The sequence below is a fragment of the Zalophus californianus genome, chromosome 10 (genome assembly GCF_009762305.2).
Source record: "Zalophus californianus isolate mZalCal1 chromosome 10, mZalCal1.pri.v2, whole genome shotgun sequence".
Lineage (NCBI taxonomy): Eukaryota > Metazoa > Chordata > Mammalia > Carnivora > Otariidae > Zalophus > Zalophus californianus.
Window position 1 is genome coordinate 6,263,484 of NC_045604.1, and position 12,230 is coordinate 6,275,713.

A 12,230-nucleotide genomic window follows, 5' to 3' on the forward strand; every position below is an offset into this window, starting at 1 on the left:
CCTGTGTTTTAAACAGTTTAGTTTAAAAATGATGGTAAAAATCAGTATATTCTGTTCTGATTCTAAAATCAGAATATTTCTGATTTATTATAACTTTTCCTAGATTGCCGTGCTAAGGAGACAGCAACGTATGATAAAAAATCGAGAGTCTGCTTGTCAGTCCCGCAAGAAGAAGAAAGAATATATGCTTGGCTTAGAGGCCAGGTTAAAGGCTGCGCTTTCAGAGAATGAGAAGCTGAAGAAAGAGAATGGATCACTGAAGCGACAGCTGGATGAAGTCGTGTCAGAAGTGAGTGATGCACTGCAAGGGAGTGGCCCTCATGTTTCTCTTCTGCACCTTTCCTTTTCTCTCTCTGCTACAACAGGGAACCTAGAAGGCTCTGCTCTAGTCTTGTGAAAAGTACTGTTTCCTCATCTTTGAGTTTTTTTTTTTTTTAACTATTAAATTGGTGAAGAGGAGTGTGCTTATCTTAGATGCTGCTTTTTGTGAGATTGATACATAGTTTAACCGTATTTAACATGGTTATTTCTTTTAGAACCAGAGGCTTAAAGTTCCTAATCCGAAGCGAAGAGCTATCTGTGTGATGGTAGTGTTGGCATTTATAGTACTCAACTATGGACCCATGAGGTAAGCCGATAGCCATCTGTTTAGGTACTAATGCTAAAAATTTCAATTCCCATTCTTTTCAGCTCTAGTCGTAAGCTAGAGAAAAACAGATTTGTTTTGTTCTCTTCAGAGACAATAATTAGGTAAGAAGAGGGGAAAAAGAAAGATTGGTTCCTCTTTCTTGTTCTTCATCTAGGTCTGGCAGAAAATTCATGATGTTTAATGAAGAAAGCCTTCAGTTACCAAACAGATCAGTGGTGTGCCTTGAAATCAGACTGCCCAAGTTCAAATGCTAGCTCCTCCACTTGGTAACTTTGTTGTCTTAGGCAAGTTACTTAACCTCTGTGCTTCAGTTCCTTACCTTTAAAATGGTTAAGCCTTGGGGCACCTGGGTGGTTCAGTTGGTTGAGCGACTGCCTTCGGCCCGGGTCATGATCCTGGAGTCCCGGGATCGAGTCCCACATCGGGCTCCCTGTCTGCTTCTCCCTCTGCACCTCTTCCCTCTCATGCTCTCTATCTCTCATTCTCTCTCTCTCAAACAAATAAATAAAATCTTTAAAAAAAAATGGCTAAGCCTTTATAATAATACTGTTACCTACCTGCCTCAGTACTGTGATGCTTGAGCAGCTTCAGTGATTATAAGACACTAGGGTGGCTTCCTCCCTAGCTGGAAAGGAAGCAGCTAGAGCGGTAATTAGCAGTTTCTGACTTAGTAGGTTTGGAATGGGAATCAAGAATCTAAATATTTTATAGTGTTCTAGTTGATTTTGGTACAGGTTTCTAGCTAATCACGACTTGAGAAACACTGCTTTTAGGTTAGCGTCGTAGAATACTAGAGTCATAGGTTAGAGTCATAGAATACTAGAATTCAGAGGGACCCTAGAGACCTCTTTTTCAGACTCGCACTCACTGTGGCACATTTGATAAATGAATGAAATCAGCATCCTAGGTGCCGGGGAGTCAAAGAGTGATTAGACTGGGGCCATACCTTCAAAGATCTCCTGGTCTAGCTGAGAAGACAGACAAGTCAAAGGATGACTCGAGTGTAATGTGATGAATATAATAATAGCAATATGAACAAATTACTAAAAAAATATAAATGAGAGTAAGAATTCCTTGAGAAGGTTCATGTCATATTGATAGATGCTCAGAACATGTTTTGATGAATGGGAGTGGGTAAGGGAAATCCCCACAGAGGAAGCTGAATCTTGAAGTGTGATAGCAGTTTGTCAGTTGGAGAGTATGGAAAGAGATGCCAAGTAGAGGGACCACAATAGTTAAAAGGCACAATTAGGGAATGGCTTGATGTTTTCAGGAAAAAGTGAAAAATTCATGTAGATCTTATACATGTGGGAATGTGTATGAGGGAAATGGGGCTACAGGTATAAAGTGGGGGCCAGATACTGAAGAGCCTAGTATGCTACTGTACACAATGAGGCACCCCTGGGTTTTTTAGGCAGAGGGTAGCATAATCAGTTTTGATGTTAGGAAGGTGATTGAGGATGGTAGCGAGAATGGACCAGACTGAGCAGATGCTATTGGCAGAGACAGCACTGGGAGGTTGTTGGTGTATTTAAGGTGATATATGTGAGTCTGGACTTGGACTGTGGTGATGGAAAGGACAGGCTATCTCAGGGTGTACCTCTGACGTAGACTCTGGGGTTTGATGACTGATGCAGAGTGGGACATGAAGAAGAAAAGAGAGAAGCTAAAGATAATTCACATTTCTATCTTGAGGGACAGAACAGCGATGCTCTTATTTAAGGCAGGAGTTAGGAAGATGAATCATTTTATGATGGCGGATAATGGTTTTTATTAGTGTGGAAAGTTTGTGATACTGACTAGATATTGGGAATTACCATGATGGATAGATAGACAGACAGATGGGAGTGGAGCAGGTGAGATTATCCAAGGAGAACAAGTAGGGGAAGACGAGTAATGAGAATCTGGGGAAACCAGCATGACAGACTCAGGAAAAGAAACTCAAGAGTGAGTAGTGTTAGGGACAGAACCAGAAGAATGTGATTTTCTGAAGCCCAGAGTGAAAGAGTTTCAAAAAGAGGCTTGTGGGGGCAGAAACCTGAGGTGAGAACATTGAATTTGGCAACTAGCAGCTTGATGGTAATCTTGGAGCTGCTCTGTGTTCCACACTTTGTGGTTGACACTCTTAATCAGTGTTCATTTTGGAAGGTGATGTCCAGAGCCAGCACATTTCCTTAGATATTATCTTCTGACCTGTGTAGACTGTAGTGAAATCCTCACTTCCTAAGAGCTTATTTTTTCATGCAGCCTGAGATTGTGGTAGCTATTTCAAAGAGATGTATTATTAACTAAATCCCCATATCTTTTTCACATGTTTGATGGTCAAGCTAGGTCATTCCCATTTTATTTCTATACAGTTTCTAAAAAGTAAAATGTAGGTCTTGTATTCAACTTTCATTATCATTTGGTATTAGCACAACTCTCTAGAGCATTTGATATCCCATCGTGGAACCTCAGACACCCATGTACTTTTTACTAAAATGATTCAGTGGAAAGAGGTCATATTTCTGAGTTGACCTATTTTTGAAAGTTTATACTGTATTAGACATGTTACACAGAATATGTAGAAGAGATACCTGGAGCAAGCATTTAAATTATTAAAAAGAAGTTTTTTACTACCTGTTGGTATTTTACCCATATTCTTCATATTAAAATTATTTTTTCATTTAACTCTGATAATGGCAGTCTCAGAGGCTTTATGCAGCAGCGTTCGGTGGACAGTAAAGAAGATGGGGTTGTGCTGTAGGAAGTGAGGATGGGGTTAGGGATACACTTTGTTGTGGAAGCCCTCATAAGTCAATAGAGATTTGGGGGAAAAAAAGACAATTTTTAAATGGATTAATGATGTTTATAGCTACTGAGGGTAGAGGGGGTGTGTGGGAATGGATCTCATTTCTATGAGCTGATGTGTTGATTCATTTTGGAAGGAGGAGACTCTGGTCCTATTTTATCACAAAAGTTTTGTGTCCAAAAAATTAGATGGATAGTACAAACAGCAGAATGAAGAATGGGAGAAAGCTTAAATATTTGAAAGTCCAGAGGAACAGCCAGAGGAGATCTGTGTCTGTCTCTTTGTGAAGGCTTGAGGAACAGAAAGTGAAGAAGTAGTGGGAAGATTTCGGAAGTGTGCAGATTTTTAAAAACATGTTAAAAGGCTTAGATTGAAGAAAAGCAACAAAGAGCTGGAAGGAGTGAAGAAATATTGAAGTATCTTAACAGGTTGGAATATCTCCAGACACCAAGAAGGAAATAGAACAGAAACTGGCTATGGAGCTCATAAAAACCAGGAACTATTTCTTCTCGACAAAATTGGGCACGAATGGTGGAATACCAAAGCTGAGAGAGCAACAGGGTCTGAAAGACTGATACCTGCCCCCGAACCAAATGTTGGCGGGGGAGACGTACCATCACGCATGTTCTTCAGAAACATTCTTGATTGACCCCATCCTTTGCAGCCTCTTCACTGCAACACTGAAGATCTTCTCAGGGCTGGGAATCTGCCAGAGGAGCAGAAACTCCCCACTTGAACCTTACTAAGAACCTGGAATGTATTTATTGAATAACTTCCACACCCATGGCCGTGCATATCTCTAAACCTTAAGCAAGCATTATTGTGTTTTAATTGGTATAGAAAAAAACTGATTGTGAGTTCTAACTGAACTTTTCTCAAGTACCACAAAACTAAGTCTGGCCAGACAAGCAGACGTTTTAATGAGAGATTTCCAAAGCATTTTAAATTTAGGAAACTAAACTCTTTCAGAACAGATCACATTACCATAATAAAGTTGTCAGTGTTATTTCAGATATTCAGTGTAGAATTGAACTTGAATATGGCACAGAAATATTGGTATGGGTCCAAGTGAAAAACTATCTAACACACAAGTTTGCTGCCTATAGGTATGCCTTAAGAAACATTTCCTGAAGGCACTTGTGGTGATGAAATATAAATACATCTTACATCTAAGGTAGGAGTTTTGTGCAGCAACACTGACTAGTTTGAAGAGTTTTAGGTTACTGAATAGTCATCACACAGAAAAAGAAAATAAGCCGAACAGACTTAAAAGCATTAATTTTTCTGACCTTATTGATGTTACGTGGATGGTAAAGACAGCATCTAGCTTTTTCTGGCACAAGATTCAAAGAGCTGGCCCACTCTGGGTGGTCTATAAAAATAGTAACTGGGCAGCAGGGAATGGCTAAACTGGACAAATGTGAATTGGTAGGAAACCCTCTTCTTACTGTTCATTAGGGTTGATTCTATGATTATTAGTCCTATTTCATAAAGAACTGGAAATTTAACCAAGGTCTCTTTTTAAAATTATTGAAAACTCTGCCTTCTCTACTATACCATAAAGTAGTTTTTTTCTACCATTGTCCAAGAAACCTTAAGGACTTCTGTTTTTGGCAATATGGTGGGCTAGAGGTATGGAGAACCTCTTTGCAGTTCTATACACCAAAAAATGCTGGATTAAAAAACACATCAAAACTCTTTTATGTAATGGCTGAACTGAAGACAGAGTAAGGACTTCTTAGAAGCCAGAAATATAAAGATAACGTGAATCCATTATAAGCTAGCATTGGAAGTGATGCTATTTCCTGATCCGTTAGCCTAGAGTCTGGTGACAAGAACGCTCTGGGGTTCTGAACAAGGTAGGAAGTCACAACTGAGTCCCATCCCCCCTTCCCAAACCCAAATAAAGCTGGAACTTCCAAAGAATGACATTTTCAGTTGCTAAAAAGAGGGGGGAAAAGTAGGTTGTCAAACTACATAGGGAGAGTATTGATAAGTACCTGTCTTGGTATTGGCTTTGAGTAGGATGGACATAAAGAAAAAGTCTCCCTGAGAACTCATCATCACAAGCCTTAACTCATGTAGGTTTGAGCCTGAATTTATACTACTGTTGTGACTCCTCAAAAAACCAAACCAAAAATTTAGTTTAAGTGGCCCTCTGTTGGTACTGCTAGGCTCCTGGCAGAAACAAATGCAAACTCTTCTCAGAGGAAAGTGCTATAAACATCCATCCTGAAAAACCGCTGCAGATCAGTTCCAACTGAACATGAGCCAACATCATCTCCCCCAAAATCATTAATCACACTAAGAAACAAGCCACCATGAACAAGAGTTGGAAGGAAATAACAAACTACAGAATCATACTCTGAAGACTACAGATATTTGAATCAACAGATACTAAGGTGTAAAATATGTGAAATAGAAGAGGGCATTAAAGAATGACAGAGGAACAAAACACTATCAGAAATGAACCAGACATTTTGAAAATAATCTAGAAATGTGATAATAAGTTAAAATTAGAAGAACAATGCCCAGGTTAAAACAACAAAATAGGTGTATGTGAAGAAAGAAATCGTGAATAGGAAAATAGGGCTGAAGAAATACAGCGTGTAACAGAGACAAGATGGAAAACACAGATTTAAGAGAGGAGGTCACACTACCATCGCCGAGTAACCAAAGTAGTATTCGTCAGGAAACATTCTGACATCTTGTACCTCCTGATGAGATGCACTGAAAAGGACACAATATCACTTATGTGTTATTCTAGCCAAAAATGAATAACCTAAATTTTATAATGAAAAAAATACCAGATAAATCCGCACAGAGGGGACAATGTATAAAATAATTAGCCTGTGATCTTAAAAAGTGTCAGGGTATTCAGGAAGAAGGAAAATAACTTCAAGGGAAGGTTTGAGATGCAGAAATGAATGGCCAACAATGACAAAAATAATAGTTGTAGGTGAAGCTTTTTAAAAAAAAGTTGATGATCTAAAACATTAAGAATGTCTAGTTTGTAAGGTTAGAACAAATGAAGGTGGAAGTATTTTCTGTACAATAATACCTGATAAATTGGGAAGGGTGTGATGGAAGTGAAAATATTCAAAGTTCTTATTCTTGTTTAGGAAGTAGGTAAAAATATTAATTATTTAGACTTGTTAAGTTATATTAGCATTTTAAAGTTTTGGGTTAACTCCTAACAAAATATAATTGGAGTGTATCATTTCGAAATCTAGTGGAAGAAATATCACTGAGATGGACAGAACAACCCAAAAGAAGGCATGAAAAGAGGGAAAGAGACTATGAGAATATGAATGCACAAACTGTGATAGTAGAAATGAATCTAGAATATTATCCATAATCACAATATGTGGAAATGGACTGAACTCTGCATTTAGAAGGCAAAGATTGTCAGACTGGGGCCGGGGGGCGTGGGCGGGTAGTGGTGGTAGGGAGGCAGAATTCGACTTTATGCCTTTTACAGGAGAAACGCCTAAAAGTGTCAAGCTACAGAAAGTCAAAGTTGAAAAGTCAACGGATAGAAAAAGCAAGTAGTAGTGAAAAGAAAGCTGGAGTTTATTAATATCAGACACATATACTTTAAGGAGAAAGCATTATTAGACATAATTACTTACCTGTTGATTAAAAAGTTAGTTTACCAGGAAGATACATAATTCTAAATTAGTATAAAGCTAATAATAGAGTTTGGAAACAATCGTTAATAGAACTACAGGGGAAACTGGCATTTCACTGCCATAGTGGGATATGTGAGTGTGCCTCTCTTGATAGAGCACACTGGCAAAATCTGCAAGGATAGAGAAGATTGGAATGTTATCATTATGAAACCTGATCTCATGGCCATTTAGATAAACACTACATTTATCAACATGTTTTTCAACTGATCTGTGCTAGATCATAAAGGAAGTCTCAACAGATTTTAGACTAACATGTAGACTACATTCACTGTCAGTGTAATTAAACTAGAAATCAATAACAAAAAGATAAGACCTTCTATTCTACTAAAACTTAAAAAGCACAGTTCCAAATAACTCATAGATCAAAGAAGAAATCATAATGAAATTATTAATGATATTAAAAATACTATTTATCAGACCTCGTAGGAAGTATCATGTTACATGGAAAAAGCGAATTGCAGAAGAGTATAGTATGATTACATTTATATCAAGTTCAGACCAAAAGAACTGTACCATGTGTAATGTATGTACGTATGTGTGAAAGCTATAAAGGAAAGCAAGAGAACTGTTGTTATAAAATTCAAAAGTCACACATTGAGCAGGTTTAACTCACACGTAGGCCAGGCTAAGTATTTCTGCATGGTGCTCCCAAATCATCCTGTTTACATATCATAGAACTTGTCGCACCGGCCAGTTATTTGTTGGTCTGTCTGTCTTCACTGCTATAGCTCTTGTGTTGTTTTCTTTTTCTTTATTTTTGAGAAACTCTGCCGCAGTCCATTTTTTTATTATATCCTCAGCATCTAGCATAATATGTACAGTACATGGCAGACACACACACAAAAATGCTGCACTGAATTACCAAGAAGGATTTTGTCAGGCCGACAAGGAGAGATGGGCATTCCAGGCAGAGTTAGGGAGGATGGCTTTTTACCTGCAGTTAAGAAGCAGTCAGAGATGGCCAGTGCTCACTTGACTCTTAGATCATGCTTGACATAGTGGAGCTACTTAACAAATCTTTGTTGGATGTGGTTGAGCGACTGAACAGATTAACAAGGGACTGCCAGAATGGGAATAAGTGTAGACTATCTGATGGGGAGTGGAAAGCAGTAGGGCCGAGAGGGTAGGCTGTGGCCAGTCCCCTACAGGGCATCATGTTCCCTGCGGAGGAGAAGACCCCAAACAGTGACCATTGCACGGTATCATTCTAGTGAGTACCTAGTAACATGGTGTGTGTTGTGAGTGTCATACTGGGAAGAGGAGGAGGTAAGTGGAGATGGTGATTATAAGAAAGGTTTCACCCAGGAGAATGAAATTAAAGATTTTTAAGGAGAGGAGAGACAGAGGTTCCATGGGAGGTGTAGGTTGCACGACACTAATCAGGGTATGATACAGAGATGGAGAAGAAGTTATTCACCCCTGTCTACCCTTGTTGCCTTAAAAAAAACAACACATAAGGCAAAAAAAAAGTCCTCACTTCCTGGGCCTCTTATGACTGATTAAATTTTCCTATTTTTTTTCTAGTTTTATGTTTTTTAAGATACCTTAATTTTCATAACCTATTCTCTTTATCTCATTACTACTACTTTCTGCCTTATAGTTTCTTCTCATTTTTCATATACTTGGTCTTCTGGGGATGTTGGAATTGGATTGGACACAGTATAAGTGGTTATCAAGTTTAAATATTTATGAGGTGGAGGAAGAGATTTTCACTGTAGGGAGGGGGCTTAATTTTTAGAATTTCCTCTTCTTGGGTTCCTGATCTCTTTTTTTTTTTTTTTTAAAGATTTTATTTATTTATTTGAGAGAGAGGATGAGATAGAGCATGAGAGGGGAGAGGGGGGAGGGGAGAGGGTCAGAGGGAGAAGCAGACTCCCTGCTGAGCAGGGAGCCCGATGTGGGACTCGATCCTGGGACTCCAGGATCATGACCTGAGCTGAAGGCAGCCGCTTAACCAACTGAGCCACCCAGGCTCCATGGTTCCTGATTTCTTAAAGCAGTGTTCACATACTCGATGTTGGTCATACCAGAGGCATGGTTTTCATTGCTACTCTGTGCTGATGTGTTTCTGTTTTGTTGTTACTTTCAGTTTGTACGTTAAGACCATTTTGACATTAGGGAAGTTTAGCTCTCCCCCATACCTTCAGGATTGATGTAAATTTCAGACTTGTACAGATAGCAAGGAAATAGGGTATGGTGGAGGGAATGAGCAGTGTTCCTTTTAGACATGTGTAAAAATATTTCTTGGTGGAGGGAAGTGGAATTAATTTAAGAAAAGCGGGGGGAAATAAGGGAAGAAAAAGGGAACATAGATTAATCTTGATGGAAGAAAAGACTTTCCAAAAGGTTCTGTTGGCAACATAAAGTTTAACCAGCGATAAATTGTGTTAAAAATACTTCCGTCTTTATAAAACCGGATGGTTAAGAGCTAGTTGGAGAAACGTCGGTCTGAACCCTACTTGCAGCCTGTCGTTTATTGTTCCGAGTTTGGTGAACTGTTGAGTAATTAAAGGGACTACAGTTTTCACCGCAGAAGTTTGAGGTTTTGCAAATTCTCCTTGCCTCCTTAAAAGTTTGGATGAAAAAAAAATTTGGATGATTTTTTGTTACATTTTCTCATAGGGGTTCTCGACCATGGCTATACATTAATAATCACTAGGAAATCTTCAAAAGGGAGGAGCCCTTCCCAAAACTTGTGGAATCTGGTAGGATGGGTCTAATTCAGTTGTTTTTATTTTTTATTTTTTTAAAGATTTTATTTATTTGACAGAGACACAGTGAGAGAGGGAACACAAGCAGAGGGAGAGGGAGAAGCAGGCTTCCCGCCGAGCGGGGAGGCCGATGTGGGGCTCAATCTCAGGACCCTGGGATCATGACCTGAGCCGAAGGCAGATGCTGAACGACTGAGCCACCCAGGCGCCCCTGATTCAGTTGTTTTATTTTATTTTATTTTTTTTAAAGATTTTATTTATTCATAAGAGACAGAGAGAGAGAGAGAGAGAGAGGCAGAGGGAGAAGCAGGCTCCCAAGGAGCAGGGAGCCCGATGCGGGACCCGATCCCAGGACACTGGGATCATGACTTGAGCCGAAGGCAGACGCCCAACCATCCCAGCCACCCAGGCGCCCTGATTCAGTTGTTTTTAAACAAAATGTTTCCCCCCGGTGATTCTGAAGTATGTCTAGAGTTGAAAACTGTGTAGTGTTTCCTTCCTTCCTTCCTTCCTTCCTTCCTTCCTTCCTTCCTTCCTTCCTTCCTTCCTCCCTCCCTCCCTCCCTCCCTCCCTTCTTTCCTTCCTTCCTCCCTCCCTTCCTCCTCCCTTCCCCCTTTACCTTGGCCTCTGTGGAAATTGTAAGAGCACTTATCCATTGGATTAGAAGATAATGTATATACGAGAAGTTTTATTAAATCTGTAGACACCTCTATACTCAAAGGTTTGTCTTACATAATTGAGGAAATGTATGGACCTCTGTTTTGTACTAAAGAAGAGCCACAGCATAACCTTGTGAGGGGAACTTCTTCCTGGCACATAGGACTGCAGTTCATAGATTCCTTTGTTAGGTTTCCCCTTTCTATTTTAAAAGTCACTGTCATCATCCTCCTTTTCTGAAAATACAAAGCAGTATCTAAGGAGGTTTTGAGTATGCTAGGTCTTAAAAAAATAACAGGTGTTTGAAATTGACAGTGCTTTTTCCTTGTTTGGTCTGGGTTAGGTGCTGTCCCCTCACTAGAATGGAATCTTTATAGTTTGAGACATTAGACTTGGATGAAGAAGGGTAAATCATACTATTTAAGGGCCAGCTACTCTGTGGTTTGCTTATGAGACTGTGTTAAGGAAAAGCTGACCACAGAAAATATGGCATTGAATTTGAGTTGTCTGGAACTGGTTAGAAATAAAATGTCTTTATTCTAGCATTCTCTAAGTTTGTCAGCTTTTCATAATTTTTACAGGAAAAACTCTAGCTTCTTATCCTGAGATGAGCCTGTCCCCAAATCTGGCTCTAATTCCTGTTCAATTGCTGAGCACATTTTGCTGTATGAAATCATTATTGGCTGTAGGTTAAAAGTTACTGTATAACTTAAATGTCAGAATTCAAACCACCAAGTATACATGGTTTTGTTCAGCCAGATTTTAAAATGAAAGCTAATTCAAGTTCTTGGCTAAAAGTACTTTCCACATTTATCAAAGTGACACATAAACTGAAGAAATAGAATACATCTAAATAGCAGGTGTTACTGAATCTGGGCTTGCATAGAGGTAATAGAGCTAAGGGCAGTCCGTTCCCCAAATCGTCTCATTTATTCATGTTCTTCAAAAAAGTATCCGTGCAGAGTAATTGGTTCTCTTTTTCTTCCAGCCTCTGTAGATTTCATCCTTTGTTTAAAAAAATGGCTTAGAGTCTGTCAAGTGCAGAGCTGAGTTTTGAGGGCATGGAAAAATCTGTTGATATTCTTTAGTTTTGGACTTCAGGTGAGTTGTATATTGGGAGATTTATAGAGAGTACCAGTGGCCTTAGCATTCATTGCTTGGCTACCTTTTGTCCCAGACTTGAGTTGTTACAGTAAGGGGAAGGGCATTTGAAATCAGAAACCTACATCCTTTGCCAGTTGCCTTCTTTACCTTGAGTAAGTCACTATGTCACTTTCAAGATAAAAGGAGGTAATGTAACTTCTGCTGCTTTCTATCTTTTGAGATGGGGTCACTGAGAAACCAGGGCAGATGAGAAAACTGTCAAACTTTAAGTTGGGTACTTTGATGTTTTCTTCAGGCCCCAAATCTTAGTCAACCCGTATGGTGTGTCTGAAGCAGCTTTCTCAACCGCCATTTCCAGTACTTAGTATATTCAGGTGGAATCCTGCTATAGAAGTTGATCAAAATGGGGGGGCCTGGGTGGGTCAGTTGTTAAGCATCGGCCTTCGGCTCAGGTCATGATCCCAGGGTCCTGGGATTGAGTCCCACATAAGGCTCCCTGCTCCGCGGGAAGCTGCTTATCCCTCTCCCACTCCCCCTGCTTGTGTTTCCTCTCTCACTGTCTCTCTTCTCTGTCAAATGAAGAAATAAAATCTTAAAAAAAAAATTTGATCAAAACGTAAATGATA

The 12,230-nt window shown here is 39.4% G+C and overlaps 1 protein-coding gene across 1 annotated transcript in view; it reads left to right on the forward strand.

The window, feature by feature from the left end:
* Nucleotides 1-12,230, forward strand: part of ATF6 (activating transcription factor 6) — a gene marked incomplete at its 5' end in the record, with an annotated part of 204,815 nt that overhangs the window by 50,050 nt on the left and 142,535 nt on the right. The window contains 2 exons of the mRNA XM_035722023.1: nucleotides 104-289; nucleotides 537-628. Coding sequence (XP_035577916.1) covers nucleotides 104-289; nucleotides 537-628 — 278 coding nt within the window. The remainder of the gene's footprint in view (nucleotides 1-103; nucleotides 290-536; nucleotides 629-12,230) is intronic.